At 29.6% G+C, this 14,083-nt stretch overlaps 2 protein-coding genes across 5 annotated transcripts in view; one reads left to right on the top strand and one right to left on the bottom strand.

The window, feature by feature from the left end:
- Window positions 1–4,549, bottom strand: part of LOC108688466 (regucalcin-like) — a 10,344-nt gene extending 5,795 nt beyond the window's left edge. For 2 of the 4 annotated variants that reach the window (XM_018194735.1, XM_018194734.1), the window contains exons 1-5: window positions 4,484–4,549; window positions 1,339–1,505; window positions 658–867; window positions 375–587; window positions 116–228 (exon numbers count right to left, since the gene is read on the bottom strand). In XM_018194735.1, the coding sequence (XP_018050224.1) occupies window positions 116–228; window positions 375–587; window positions 658–867; window positions 1,339–1,505; window positions 4,484–4,548 (768 nt within the window). In that variant the 5' untranslated portion in view covers window position 4,549. Of the gene's footprint in view, window positions 1–115; window positions 229–374; window positions 588–657; window positions 868–1,338; window positions 1,506–1,787; window positions 2,216–4,483 lie in introns of those variants that run through there. The other 2 variants (XM_018194737.1, XM_018194736.1) reach the window with 2 other exon arrangements.
- A 5,339-nt stretch (window positions 4,550–9,888) lies between these two features.
- On the top strand, window positions 9,889–14,077 carry LOC108688465 (protein transport protein Sec61 subunit alpha). Its single transcript, XM_018194733.1, has 8 exons — window positions 9,889–10,051; window positions 10,243–10,310; window positions 11,315–11,380; window positions 11,491–11,701; window positions 11,793–12,050; window positions 12,167–12,333; window positions 12,636–13,025; window positions 13,114–14,077. Exons 1-8 carry the CDS (start codon window positions 10,045–10,047, stop codon window positions 13,375–13,377), a joined length of 1,431 nt encoding a protein of 476 aa, XP_018050222.1. The 5' UTR covers window positions 9,889–10,044; the 3' UTR covers window positions 13,378–14,077.
- Window positions 14,078–14,083: the final 6 nt, after the last annotated feature.

Genomic DNA, 14,083 nt, shown 5'->3' with positions numbered 1-14,083 from the left:
ATACATATCATTAAATTACTATAATAAAATTTAATTATATATTGTTACATTAGATAATTCTATAATTTTATAAATAATAATTCATTTATTTTTAAATGATATTTTGTATACTTACTTGAGATCCACCAAATAATGCTATCCAAAGATTGCCATCTGTATCTATAGTCATTCCATCAGGTAATCCTTTCAAATCAGTCTTATTGAGATCGAATACAATCCTCTTATTAGCTAAAACATAAACATACATAAATAAATAATAAAATTATATTATTAAATTTTATGCTTTATGGTGTAATTTTCAGTTACATATGATATATACTTTTGCACATTTGGTTATAACATAATTTTAAATGAAAAATCTAATAAAATCTTACATATTGTCCCATTATTCGGATTGTAATCATACGCTGCAATCTGACGAGTAGGTGAATCAATATAATACAAAGTGTCGTCTTCAATATTCCATGCCAATCCATTACTTATTGTAACAGGCGATATTTCCTTTTTTGGCTCAAGATCATCATCAACGCGATATAATGTTCCTAAATTGGGAGCTATCTCTCCATTGACTTCGTTACCCATAGTACCTATGAAAAATATATATTAGGCATAAGTGAACAAATCGCATTTCTATTATTTATGATATTTTTAGTTTACCGAGCCAAAATCTTCCAGCAGAATCCACTTTTCCATCATTAATTCTCGTTTGAGCCTCAGGAGAATCGACCGAACACAACACTTTGACTGGTACCTTAGATTTATTGCTGTCTCCATCCCATGTAACAAGAATAACATCTTTTCCTGAACCTACTATAAGTTGATCAACGCTGTCATCCACAGGTACAGCAACTCCTACAGTCCCATGATCTGAAAAAGCATTGTGGAATTTATTAATTCTAAAATAAATACTATAAATGAAACATAAAAAAGCTTATAAAGAAACATGAATATAACCAAGGAGGATGTCGTGGCCTCCTAAATTTTAAAGAATAAAAATAATTAAATCGTTTAAATAGATTATATATTTAATGCTTATTCACAAGAAATTACTTTCAGAAAAGAAGGAATTAGAGATGAAAATTACAGAAAGATTTTCTGAGACTATAATGTAATATATTTAAATTTTTTTAGTTTGAAGATCAATTCACAATTTTAAGAGAAAAATTAAGTAAATCAAATGTGTGATTTTGTGATTTTTGTTTATTAATAATTAATTAAAAATAATGTAAAACAAAACAAGTCTAATAATTCTTTTCATATTCAACTATTCCTCTTCATTATGTTTAAAAGTCACTCTAATTTGATCTCTCCCTAATAAAGAAGAAATATATAGTCTACCTATGTATGAGCTGGTCACAACACCTGTTGCGGGATCTAACCTGCGTATATACTGATTGTATATGTCAACAAAATACAATTTTTGAGTACGATGATCCCAATGAGGGCCTTCGGAAAGGCCGTAAGTATCTGTCACTTTTTCAACTTTTACATTTTTACGCGCCTGCCTGCAAATAGATTACGATATTCGTATTATAAAGATAATTTTAGATTTAAAGGAGAAGAAAAAGAAGATTATAAAGGAGCGTAATTAAACGGACGGAATAGACGGACTTCTACTTTTTCATGTGGAGTGCACTCTTTGCACTCTTCCATACTTGTAAACACCAGTGTGCACTTTTCCGCAATTTCGCATTTCTTACATTTTACAAAAAAAAAGAGAACTGTAGAAGGAGCAAAGGAGATGGATGTATCATGATATATCAAACAAATATAACAGGCCAATTTACGTCGTCATTGCTTGAAGTCTGAAGAATATAAGTATGTATTGAGACTAGTGTTGCAAGCTGAACAGTTGAAAGTTCGATTGTTGGCGATGCGATGGATCGTCGCAGATGAATTGAATGGAACTGAAGCAAACGACAAGTGGTCAAAGGGAAATAAGCTAAAGTGAAGCGGATGGTTAAACTTGAGCGGGGACGGCTAATTACATCGATTACTTTAAATAACCAGTCGTCCCTGATATTGAACGATAAAATACGGCGACGGCTATTTAATTAATGTGATGTGTTGAACTGTATACCGATAAAATTGTTTGTTTGATTCCAACAGCCAACAGGTTATCATAATGTAACGCGTGGAGTTATTAAAATATAACACGCGTTACATTACAAGGTCTCTTGACTTCGATTTGTTTGTGAAGCAGCATCATTTTCAAGCAGAACAATAAGTCACAATATTGTCAAAATAAATAAAAAGCGTTATGAATTGTAAATGTTTGAAAAGTGACTTTTTATTATTATTTTGGAATCATTGATGACTTGTATTTAAATTAATTGGTAGAATGATTCATAATAAAATTTCTAATTGTATTAATTGTTATTTCTAACTTTCTTCTACGTTTAGATAATAAGAATTTAATAATTCTTGTCTAATTTTAATTTTTTATAAACAAGATACCGCAGACTTGATAATTAAGTTTATGATCAGGTTAATTAAAATTTCACCCTTAAATATTGATTTAAGAAAAGTAGTTTTAGATTGTGAACACATATGCATCGTAAGTTTCGCATAGAAACTTTGGTGTTTCCATGGGTTCTCGATGAACTTTGAAATTTAAAACGGAAAGTATGTCGTGTATTTATAGAATGATGTTTATTATAATGACATTATAATGACATCAGTGTTATAAACAACTCGAGATATTCTAGTGTAAGCAAATTGTCGTGCTAATATTATCATAACTGTTTAATTATAGGTATGTATGTTTCAAAAATGAAATGTATGTTGAAAAGATTATGGAAATGTTATATAAAACTTGTATCTATCACGTTCAAGATTATGCAACATTCGTTTGTTTTTCTTCACTTTATGGAGAAGTGTTTATTTAATGATAATAATTAAAAAATATTCCATGTAAGAGATAAAATAAAATCTTGTTTACAATTATGAATAATATTGATTAAAAATAATATTGATTAAAAATCTTGTTTACAATTATGAATAATATTGATTAAAAATAACTAGCAATTCAATGCGAATATCACAAATATTCGGAATTTAGAGATAGACATTATCTCTAAAATAAATATTTTAGCCTATCTCTAAAATAGATTTGTGTCTATTTAGATTATCTTTGTACTTAATGTAGATTATCTTTAATCTCATCCAACAAACGAGAATGAAATGGATTGAAATGGATTCAGATTTTCAGAAATATTGATTCATGAATGTTAAAATAAATGTTTTTCAATCCTAAATGCATTTTTATTCATTTATAGGAATTGCATGGAGCATATCTCTATGCCTTTCAATCTAAAAATAATATTAACTTTTTCTGTGCACACAACATATTGTGAATACACATGCATCGTAAATTTTGCATAGAAACTTTGGATGAACATTGAAATTTAAAACGGAAAATATGTCGTGTATTTATAAAATGACGTTTATTATAATAATATCAGTGCGCTATAAATAAGTTAAGATATTCTAATATAACACAAATGTCGCGCTTTGATGCGCTAATATTGTCATAACTGTAGTTTAATTATAGGCCTATGTATGTTCCAAAGATGGAAATGTACACTGTTCAATTCAAAATTTTGAATAGGAAATTAAATCCAAAAAAAAGTATTCGCTATTTAAAATACGCATTTGGATAGAAAAAAATTTCAATCCATTTTAATCCATTCTCGTTTGCTGGGAATAGAAGACTTAGTCGACAAATTTTCATAAATAGAATTAGATATAAATAGCAATGCTTATATGGACAGACAGGTAGAAAAGGAAATGTACAATTTCTATTCTTACCATAAAAATAAAAATCCTTAATGCTCTCTCTCTCTCTCTCTCTCTCTCTCTCTCTCTCTCTCTCTCTCTCTCATACAAATTCATGTATACATTTCTGTATTCATGCGGAAAGTTTCCATAAGAAATTTATTTAATACAGAATTTTTTGTGAAACAAGTATATCGGGTAATTATTGAAAAAAAAAATTTATAATTTAATAAGAATATATTTTTTAATAATAATTATTACTGTTGATTGAAATTTTGAAATATTGAATGATTCAATTTAATGACCTTTTTGATTAAAATTTTTTGATTAAAATTCATCAGTTTTTTTTTTAATTTATTTCTAGAAAGATAGATGGTTATATATATTTTAACTTTCATTTTTTGTGAAAATATTTTTATCTTAGACTAACATCTCGAGTAAACTGAATAGTTTAAATACTCGACACAATTCAACAGCACTCTGGATGTTGCTTCACCACATATATAAATTATGTTATGTACTATATTATTGTGTATTATTTTTGGTATTTAATGGAAAAACCAAGCGATAAAAATCTAGCTTTCGTTTCTCATTCTCTCGATAGAAGGAAATGTTACTTAATATACGCATTAATATTACGACTTCCGTTTATTAATGTAGGTTTATGACATCTCGTCAATTTGTTGATGCATGTCCTTTCACTTACCCGCCGTGAACGAGGGCGACGAGAATGCACACCAGGGACACATATTTACAAATTGCTCTTCTCATAACGTGGTTTATAATGTCGTAGTACTCGATTGGAAAGGATTGACTCTTTCAGGGTAGGCTGAAAAGAACGAATAAAATCGGAACGCACGTCGACTTACTTCTTATATGAGCGCTCCTACCTTCACAGTTTGGTCGAAACCTGTGGAATTTTTCCACGAACGATAAATATCAGATTGTTAGATAATGTTGATATTTACAAATTACTTAGAATCATTTTTCCTTTTTTTGACAGTAATTTACGAAATTATTGTTGTATCATTTAATGGTGTGTGAAAATGAAATATTTTAACGATCGATATTACTTATGATAACAATCTTTAATAGAGAAAGACTGCGGATATTAATTATAATTTGTCACGGTGAAGATATATTGTACAAACTTTCACGAAAATATGTTATATATCACGAAGTGAGAACAGATCTTTTTAAATATTATATAAATATTATTGTACAGAAAATATTTTTAGCAGGGCTGGTAAAAAAACATGTTTTAAAACATGCTTAATTGATATTTTTAATATGTTTTAAATATGTTTTTTTTATAGTACTATTTAAAGCATATTTGAAGCATTAAAAACATATTTAAGAAAAAACACAATACATTTTATTCTTAAAAAAAAACATTAGTCTTTACCAATCCTGATTTTTACTTTATTAGGTTGCTGAATCTTTTTCATGGTAGAAATGTTTGAAATGTTTTTGTATTTTCAAGAGTATTTCTAATATTCCTGATAGGTGTATGTATAAATGCGTTAATAAAAATTATTAATAAATTATTCAAGACATTACTAAACATATATACGCATAAAAATTAGGTGCATTAGACTTACAAATTAATAGATATATTAATGGATATATTAGATGCATTAAAGAATATTTGATATATATTTTTTTCTTGATTTATAGCAAATTGAAAATTTTTTATAAAACATATTTGATATTATCAAGAACAATCCGTAAAATATGAAAGTTAGATTTAATTAGAAAGAATTATGAAAAGTATTCGATAATAATTAATGATCTATTAAATATTTTGAAGAAGTCACATATTGAAGAAGGCACACATTCGTAAATATAAGAGTGTATGTAAATAAAAGCAAGACAATGAAAGTGATAAATTTATCTTTTGTAACAAGTCATTTGTTATACAGGCCGTTTCTCTGCATAAAATATAAGCCTCTGACCGATATGTATGGATGTTCAATCAAGCAAATTCTGAAAAGGAAACAAGATAGAAAATTACGTAATTTATATTTTGTATAAAAATTTAAGTGTGTTATATACGGTGTGTTATATACAGATTGATTGAAATTCGTAGATCAAAGTGCCATAGCTAAAGTCAAAATGCAAGTTAAAGTTCTTGAAAAAAATATAAGTTGCAAAAATATTTATCATTCTGAACAATTTTTTTGAAATATACATTAAAAATAAGTTTAAAACTGGCCAAATATGATTATAGTTAAATGGTCGTTTAATCGTGAAATCGCGTGTCAATAAGTATTACTCTTGCTAGTTTTACTTGTTAATATATACATATGTGTTATAACGCGTTAGAATAAGACATGCAATTAAAAATATTTAAATGTAGACTACTTTGTATTAAAGAAAACTACACAATTTTTTTTATAAAGCATATTTATTAATTTAATCTCTTTTTGAAAATTTTTGAATGTGAATTTTATTACTATGCAATTAAATTTTTGTAAAATATCTATGGAAATTAACGAACGAAAAATTCCTGGGTCTATGTTATGATATTGTTATGCAATCCACTGTGTAGTGTATAAAATAATTTTGTTGGCAGCAACATTTATATAATCAGAGTTATGCAGCGTGAAATATGACAATCTACATCTACGTGTTCACAATAATGTAAATGAAATATATTTTACGTGTCATCTGTGTAAACAATCTATGAATATACAGTGAGAGCAAAAAGAAAAGGAAATTTTTATAAAAAAAAATCTTATTTGTAGAAATTAAACATTAACTAACAATTATATACAATAAATACATTCTGTTCTAACATAATCGAATTTTGCATGTATATAACATTTCTGATTTTGGAAACTAAATTTCTCGACTGTACGAATACTTTTTGATCATCCAAGCAATTTTTAATTTTCGCTTATTTTTCAAATTATATATTTTCTATAATTAATACACATCATTTTGGTATATATAATTTTAAGAAACATACAGTCTATTTTATGCTTTATGAATAATGCTTTATGAAATTGTTAATTATCCAGTAAGAAATAATCGTCAATTAAATATTGAATCGATGTCAAATCGATGTACGATGAAATCATCGTATCGACATTGATTCGACATCAATTTAATAATTCATTTCTTGCTGAATAATGTTTACTTTTTAAAAGTTTTTTAAAAAATATTTTCTTTGTACGAATACTTTTTGCACTCACATCTATCTATATTATATTCTTGATAACGTTTTTTATTTGCAGAACTAGAGTGCACATTAAAACTGTTGTTAATTAAAACTGCTGTTGCACATTAAAACATTATTTTAAACGTAAAAGTGAGATATTTCAAATAATAAAATGCTCAGCAATGTATATATTTTATCAAAGCAGTTTTTATCAAAGCAATGTTTATATAGTACAAGATATTGAATATTTCGCAGTTTAATTTGTTTTTATATTTTTTTTAAACGTACATCTTTATGTCGATTTATTAATATGTACATCTTTAAGGACATTCTCTGACTGCAGTTGTGCTCAATCTAATGAGCACATTAGTGCCACCATTTTTATGAAAATTTTTATGAAAATTTATTTCACTTTTATGTAGTATAAGATATTCCATAAGTGTTGATGCGTTTATACAAGTTTTTTTATATAAAATGTCTCCCGTCTTCGCTACTGCCGCCGATCGAAAAAATAGCGACTTTACTTACTGTGTTACTTACTTTGCTTAATGATTTCTTAAAAATGAACCGCAAGCCATATTCAGACAAATTTTATATTATGCCTTGTAATATCAAATTTATATCTCATTGTTTCAAAAAATTGTTAAAAAGAACTTTTTTACAGTGAATAAAAAGACCACTTTCGAATAAGCTTTACATAGGGATCCTATGTAATATGTATATGTATATATGTGTGTGTGTGTGTGTGTGTGTGTGTGTGTGTGTGTGTGTGTGTGTGTGTGTGTGTGTGTATTTTTTTTAAACGCTTCAACTTTGAAGTGGAATATTTCGATTTTTAATTCCGCTCCGGATATTGAGTTTTAAAGCACATATATTCAGGACAATAAAACAAGCTTATTCTATAAGTTTCAGAAAAATCTAAAGAAAATGGATTTTTTTCGGAGAACGTTCTTAAAGTACACTGAGTGTGCACTAGTCAAAAATGCTATAATTGTCATTGCATTGAATTCAGAATTGGGCAAACTACATCATTATAATATTTGAAATACAAAATACAAAATATTGTTAATCTTAATATTTGAATTACAAAATATGTACTTACTGATGTTTCTATTTCACAATTTAGTATGTTTAGTTTTATATTTTTATTATCTTTTATGTTATTTAAATGATATTGATTTTCAAATACAATGTAATATTTAAATATTTAATTTTGCGTATTCTTATTATTAATATAAGATAATACACTTTTTAATTATTCATACAAAAGTGTAATAATTCATCAATGTTATATTAAATAATACGTCAGTGTAAATAAAAAAGAGAAATAATATTTATAAATCATAACAATATTATAGTTTCATAAATTATATTAGAAAAGTTTACGTATTTTTCGATGTCTGAATGTGTAAGCAGGAGTAGCATCTCCCATCAAATATATTTTTAAAGTTTTGAGTATATTAAAAATATCTTTTTTATATTATTATTTTTATATTATTATTAGGGGATAGTACTATGTCATGAAAGAAACGTTATAGAGTATCTTTTACAGGTAGGAGAGCATGTTTATATAAATAAATTATTATGTAATTAAAAGTAGGTTATTATGTAAATAAAAATTATTGTTTTATTCAAACAAAATAGTTATTATGAAAAAATATATTGGGAAAGAATATAGATTTTTACAATTAAATTGAGATAACAACTCAGATAATATGCATGTTGCATAAGATACCTAAAAGTATTTTTCAGCTTGATTTATTCATTCAGATACATCGTCGTTGTCGTTGTCGTTATCTTCGCTGAATTTTATTCTTTTTTGCTACACCTTTTTTCACTTCCTACACCTTTTTTATATTATTTTGCATGTGCATTTTTTTGCACTTATTTTCTATACTTTTTCTACTCTCTTTTTTACATTTGTTTTACATCTTTTCTTTACTTTTTTACATCTCTTCTACATGTGCAAAACAAATACAGAAAAGTTGCATTAAAAACGTTGCCACGTTCAAAACATATGTAATAACACTTCGCGTTAATTACCATCGAAGTTATTACTAAAGAACATGAGAACGAGAATAAAAAAAGAAAATAACTATCTTGCAAATGTTACGTGTATTTATATATATCAAATGAGAGTAAGTTAATGATCGATATACAAAATACTTATATCTTACATGGAAAAGAACGGAAAAGTGTGAACAGTGAGTGCCATGAGACAAATATTACTTATTTAGAAAGATATAACTTTTTAAATTATTTTCAAATATTATTATTCTTATTATTACCTTTATCGTTACTATTATAATATTTTCTTTTAAATATGAATACAAAGTATTATTAGCTTTTTCTGTGCATTGTGAATAATATTGTTCAATTCAAAAGTTTTGAATAGGAAAAGTAGTTTTTCAATCCAATTGCATCTAATTGAATCTAATTGAATCCAATTGAATTCAATTAAATCCAAAAAAAAGTATAATTCACTATTTAAAATATTATTTAAAACATGTATTCGGATAAAAAAAATTAAAATTAAAATGACTTGAATTTTAATCGATTTTCATTTGCTAGGTATTTCAAACGTAATCTTGAAAGATGCAGCACCCTGCTTATAGCATATTTCACTGGCGCAAGATGTTCAATTAAAAATAAATATATACATAATTATAATAGACATCTATATCTATAAAATTTACATTGACAGCCGATGATTTAATAGCGGTGCATCTTCAATCACAAAAATTTATCCATAGTCGATATGGTTTATTAATATTGTTTAGTCGATAACAGCGTGACATGTTTTATCTTATCGATAAAACATGTCACACTGTTATCGACTGGCGCGTGGCGTCATCTGATGTCGGATGGCGGAATCGCAAGCGGAAGCGTGCCGGCCAACATCATCAGGTCACGTGACACTGGCATATTGATACGTGTCGGCGGGGTGAGCCACGACTCGCTACGCTTTGCCAGTCTTGCATACGCGGCCGCGTTCGTGAGCGCTTGATGAGAGGGTACTTTGCAACGGTGTCGATTCACGGGATCCTGTGAGGAAAGGTCACTCGATCTGCGGTGCTTAGGACAGTCGTGTCAACGCAGGCAAGATGGGATGTGAGTATGTTTGTCACTTACAGTCAGAAATAAGAGCCGTCGTTATCACGGATTCGCGTTCGCCGCCAACCTCCTTCATTGTCGTGCGTAACCTCTCGCACAAACATATTGCTGGCGACACGAATCACACTGACATACGCGCACCCGTCACTCCTGGAAGCGCTAAACCGCCTCTCCTCTTCTGTTTTCAGTCAAATTTCTCGAGGTGATAAAGCCATTCTGCAGTATACTGCCGGAAATAGCGAAGCCGCAACGGAAGGTAAATCCTACGCAATGTACGATCTATTTCTGTCTCTCTCTTGTATTTACAGTTTCGTGTACCGTTTTTCCTAAATTCCTTAATTGTCCCGGGCGTATGCAAGTATAGGACGAGATGAATTATTCTTTACCATCTGTTTACACACATCTATATACATGTGATAACAATGTAGAATTGTATTCCTTGAAGCTATAACTTTTCTTGATATTTTTTTCCTGATAAATTTATATACTTTACTGTTAACTTTCTCAAACCTATTCTATAATTGCATAAGTGTAACATGTAAATGATTATAGTAAGAATTGACGATCAATCACGGTCGAATTTAAGAATATTCAACTGTTGTCAATTCTTACAACGGCAATTATTTATAATTACACTTAAGTGGCATCTATAATGAGATTTTAAGGTGTAAAAAATTAATCATAACTGATCATTCTCCTCATACTTTACTGTGATTGAATGTTATTTCTTATGGCTTAAGGCTCAAAGCTTAAGTTTTATGCCTTACAATCTTATGATAGGCTGCTTTATATAATAACAGAGTGGACTTTAATGTTTTTATAGTATTTTAAAACTGGCTGTCAGTGACTGAGTTATGTGAGATGTATTCATTATTTTTCATATATCATTCATAAATCTCTTTCAAATCGCAAAAGTATAAAAAATTTATAACTTGAAAACAGCTGTTTTTGTATCGCTGTTTGAAATATTATAGTTTTTATCTTTTGATTATCCTACCTTTTTTGATTATCTCTTGATTATCCAATAGAGTACAAGTCAAGAATTGATTAATTTTTTTATTGATTTATTATTTTCTTCCCCATTGTCAATTATCAAATGTATACTATATATTTAAATACAAAGAATATACACTAGTTTAACTATAAAAATAAATCTATAGACCCAGCCACAATCCTCTGAAGAGTACTCTTCTGAGAGTTAATTTATCTTAATCATAATGAAATAGAGTTATAATGTGATATTTCTATATCTTTTTATAGATCCAATTCAGAGAAAAAGTATTATGGACGGCGATTACATTATTTATCTTCTTAGTATGTTGTCAGGTGAGTTCATGGACCTTAAGGTTTGAATTAATAATACAGAAAGAAATTGGTAGAAAATCGTATGAATACTGTCACAAATAAACATAAATACATAATCTTGTTATTTTCAGATTCCATTGTTTGGAATCATGTCTTCAGACAGTGCGGATCCATTTTATTGGATTCGTGTGATACTCGCGTCGAATAGAGGAACTCTCATGGAATTAGGCATCTCGCCAATCGTTACTTCAGGTCTTATCATGCAACTGCTTCACGGTGCAAAGATCATTGAGGTCGGCGATACACCAAAAGATAGAGCGTTATTCAACGGCGCGCAGAAATGTAAGTATATAAATTTTAATGTATTATCATTGATGGATCATTGATGGATGGAAATGGAGCGTCAGTAGCATTTGTTTTTTTCTTTGTGCAGTGTTTGGCATGGTTATTACCGTTGGACAAGCTATTGTTTATGTAATGACCGGAATGTATGGAGATCCGACTGAAATTGGAGCTGGTGTCTGTCTCCTGATTATCATCCAATTGTTCGTCGCTGGACTTATTGTATTATTATTGGACGAGCTTCTCCAGAAAGGATATGGATTGGGAAGTGGAATATCTCTCTTTATTGCCACCAATATTTGCGAGACTATTGTCTGGAAAGCATTCTCGCCAGCCACAGTTAATACCGGTAACTTCCTCATTATTAGAAAAAAATCACATGATATATATTTACTATTATTCTTGATAATCTATTTTCTCTAAATCAATCTATATCAACTAAAATCATTTTTGTACATTTAATAGGACGTGGTACAGAATTTGAAGGAGCTGTAATTGCGTTGTTCCATTTGCTGGCCACCAGACAGGACAAAGTTCGAGCCCTTCGAGAAGCGTTCTACAGACAAAATCTTCCAAATCTAATGAATCTTCTTGCCACCATTCTAGTGTTCGCTATCGTTATTTATTTCCAGGTAAATTCCCCATAGATCACAGGGCATTTGCATGAGCTATAAAATTTTTATTTTACATAATTGCTTTTTAACTGATACGTCTTCGAGCAAAAAAATATCAGACTGGACTTTAGAAATAAAATTATTTTGTATATTGAAAGTCTGAAAATTATTGGCACGCAATTATATTTGAAATAAATTGATTTAACAAAGAATATATATTATATTATTCGAAATATCTAACTTTGATGATATTCTTATCATATTCATATATATGGTCGTTTCTCAAGTCTTAATAATGTTTAAAATTATTTTATTTTTAGGGCTTCCGTGTAGATCTTCCGATCAAATCCGCCAGATACCGCGGCCAGTACAGCAGCTATCCAATCAAACTGTTTTACACCAGCAACATTCCGATTATTCTGCAGTCGGCTTTGGTGTCCAACTTATATGTTATTTCTCAGATGCTGGCTGTCAAGTTCCAAGGAAATCTTATAGTGAATCTGTTAGGCGTTTGGTCGGACGTCGGTGGCGGAGGACCCGCCAGATCGTATCCAGTTGGCGGATTATGTTATTACTTATCACCTCCTGAATCAGTCGGCCATATTGTTCAAGATCCTGTTCATGCAGTGCTCTACATTCTGTTCATGCTTGGTTCATGTGCTTTCTTCTCCAAGACGTGGATTGAGGTCTCCGGCAGCTCGGCAAAAGACGTCAGTATAAGATGACTTTCATTAAAAGATGATGTAAAGCTTTTCGATCCTATATAAAAATTTATGATATGCATCCTTGAATTTTTAGGTTGCTAAACAACTGAGAGAACAGCAGATGGTAATGCGAGGCCATAGAGATAATTCCATGATTCGCGAATTAAATCGATACATCCCTACTGCCGCGGCATTCGGTGGACTGTGTATCGGAGCTCTCTCCGTATTAGCAGACTTCTTGGGCGCGATTGGTTCTGGTACCGGTATCTTGCTTGCTGTCACAATCATATACCAATACTTCGAGATCTTTGTGAAGGAGCAAAGTGAAATGGGTGGCATGAGCACGTTACTCTTCTAAACTTAATTCATCTATAGACTTGAAAAGTGAACTTTTTTAATTCTGAAGAACTGAGTAAAATAATTTATTGTAAAGTAAGAGAGTTGGCAACTGTGTGTTTATGTCGAAGCTCATAGAATGATAGACAAACACCAGCGCCAAACGAAAGTTCCCTGTTGTTATACATAAAGTCGCACATATTTAACTTATCATTGGTATATATTGTTGATTCTCTGCTCAAAAGATTATATTGTCGATGACAATTCTGAAAAAAGTCTATGTGCTTCTTTTACAGAACATATTAACGTGACCATTGACACATACATTTGATATACATTCAAATGGTATACATTGATATACTTTCAAATTTGTTCTAACAATTCTATTTTACATTAAATTTATAAGAGCTTTGTTTGTAATATCGAGAAAAAGAACATACCCTTATTTTTACATTAAACATTATTGATTCTACGCTGTGTCAAACGGTACACGAAGCACCAACTGAGAGAGGCAAGATACAGTGACGAAGCGTAGAGATTATATAAGAACATTTAATGCTCGCAAACGCAAGCACGGAAGAGACCTGTCCTACACCATCGTGCTTGTGTGTAAGATTCAATATCTTTCGTACAACGAGCAGCGTGTACATAGTAAGAAAGTGATTAAATATTTTCAACATTTTTTACTAGCGTTTTTGGGCTCTGTAATTTGACGTAGACAGAGCCGT

Source organism: Atta colombica, unplaced genomic scaffold (genome assembly GCF_001594045.1).
Source record: "Atta colombica isolate Treedump-2 unplaced genomic scaffold, Acol1.0 scaffold233, whole genome shotgun sequence".
Lineage (NCBI taxonomy): Eukaryota > Metazoa > Arthropoda > Insecta > Hymenoptera > Formicidae > Atta > Atta colombica.
The sequence above is the reverse complement of the archived record's forward strand: the minus strand, read 5'-3'. Positions and strand labels throughout refer to the sequence as shown.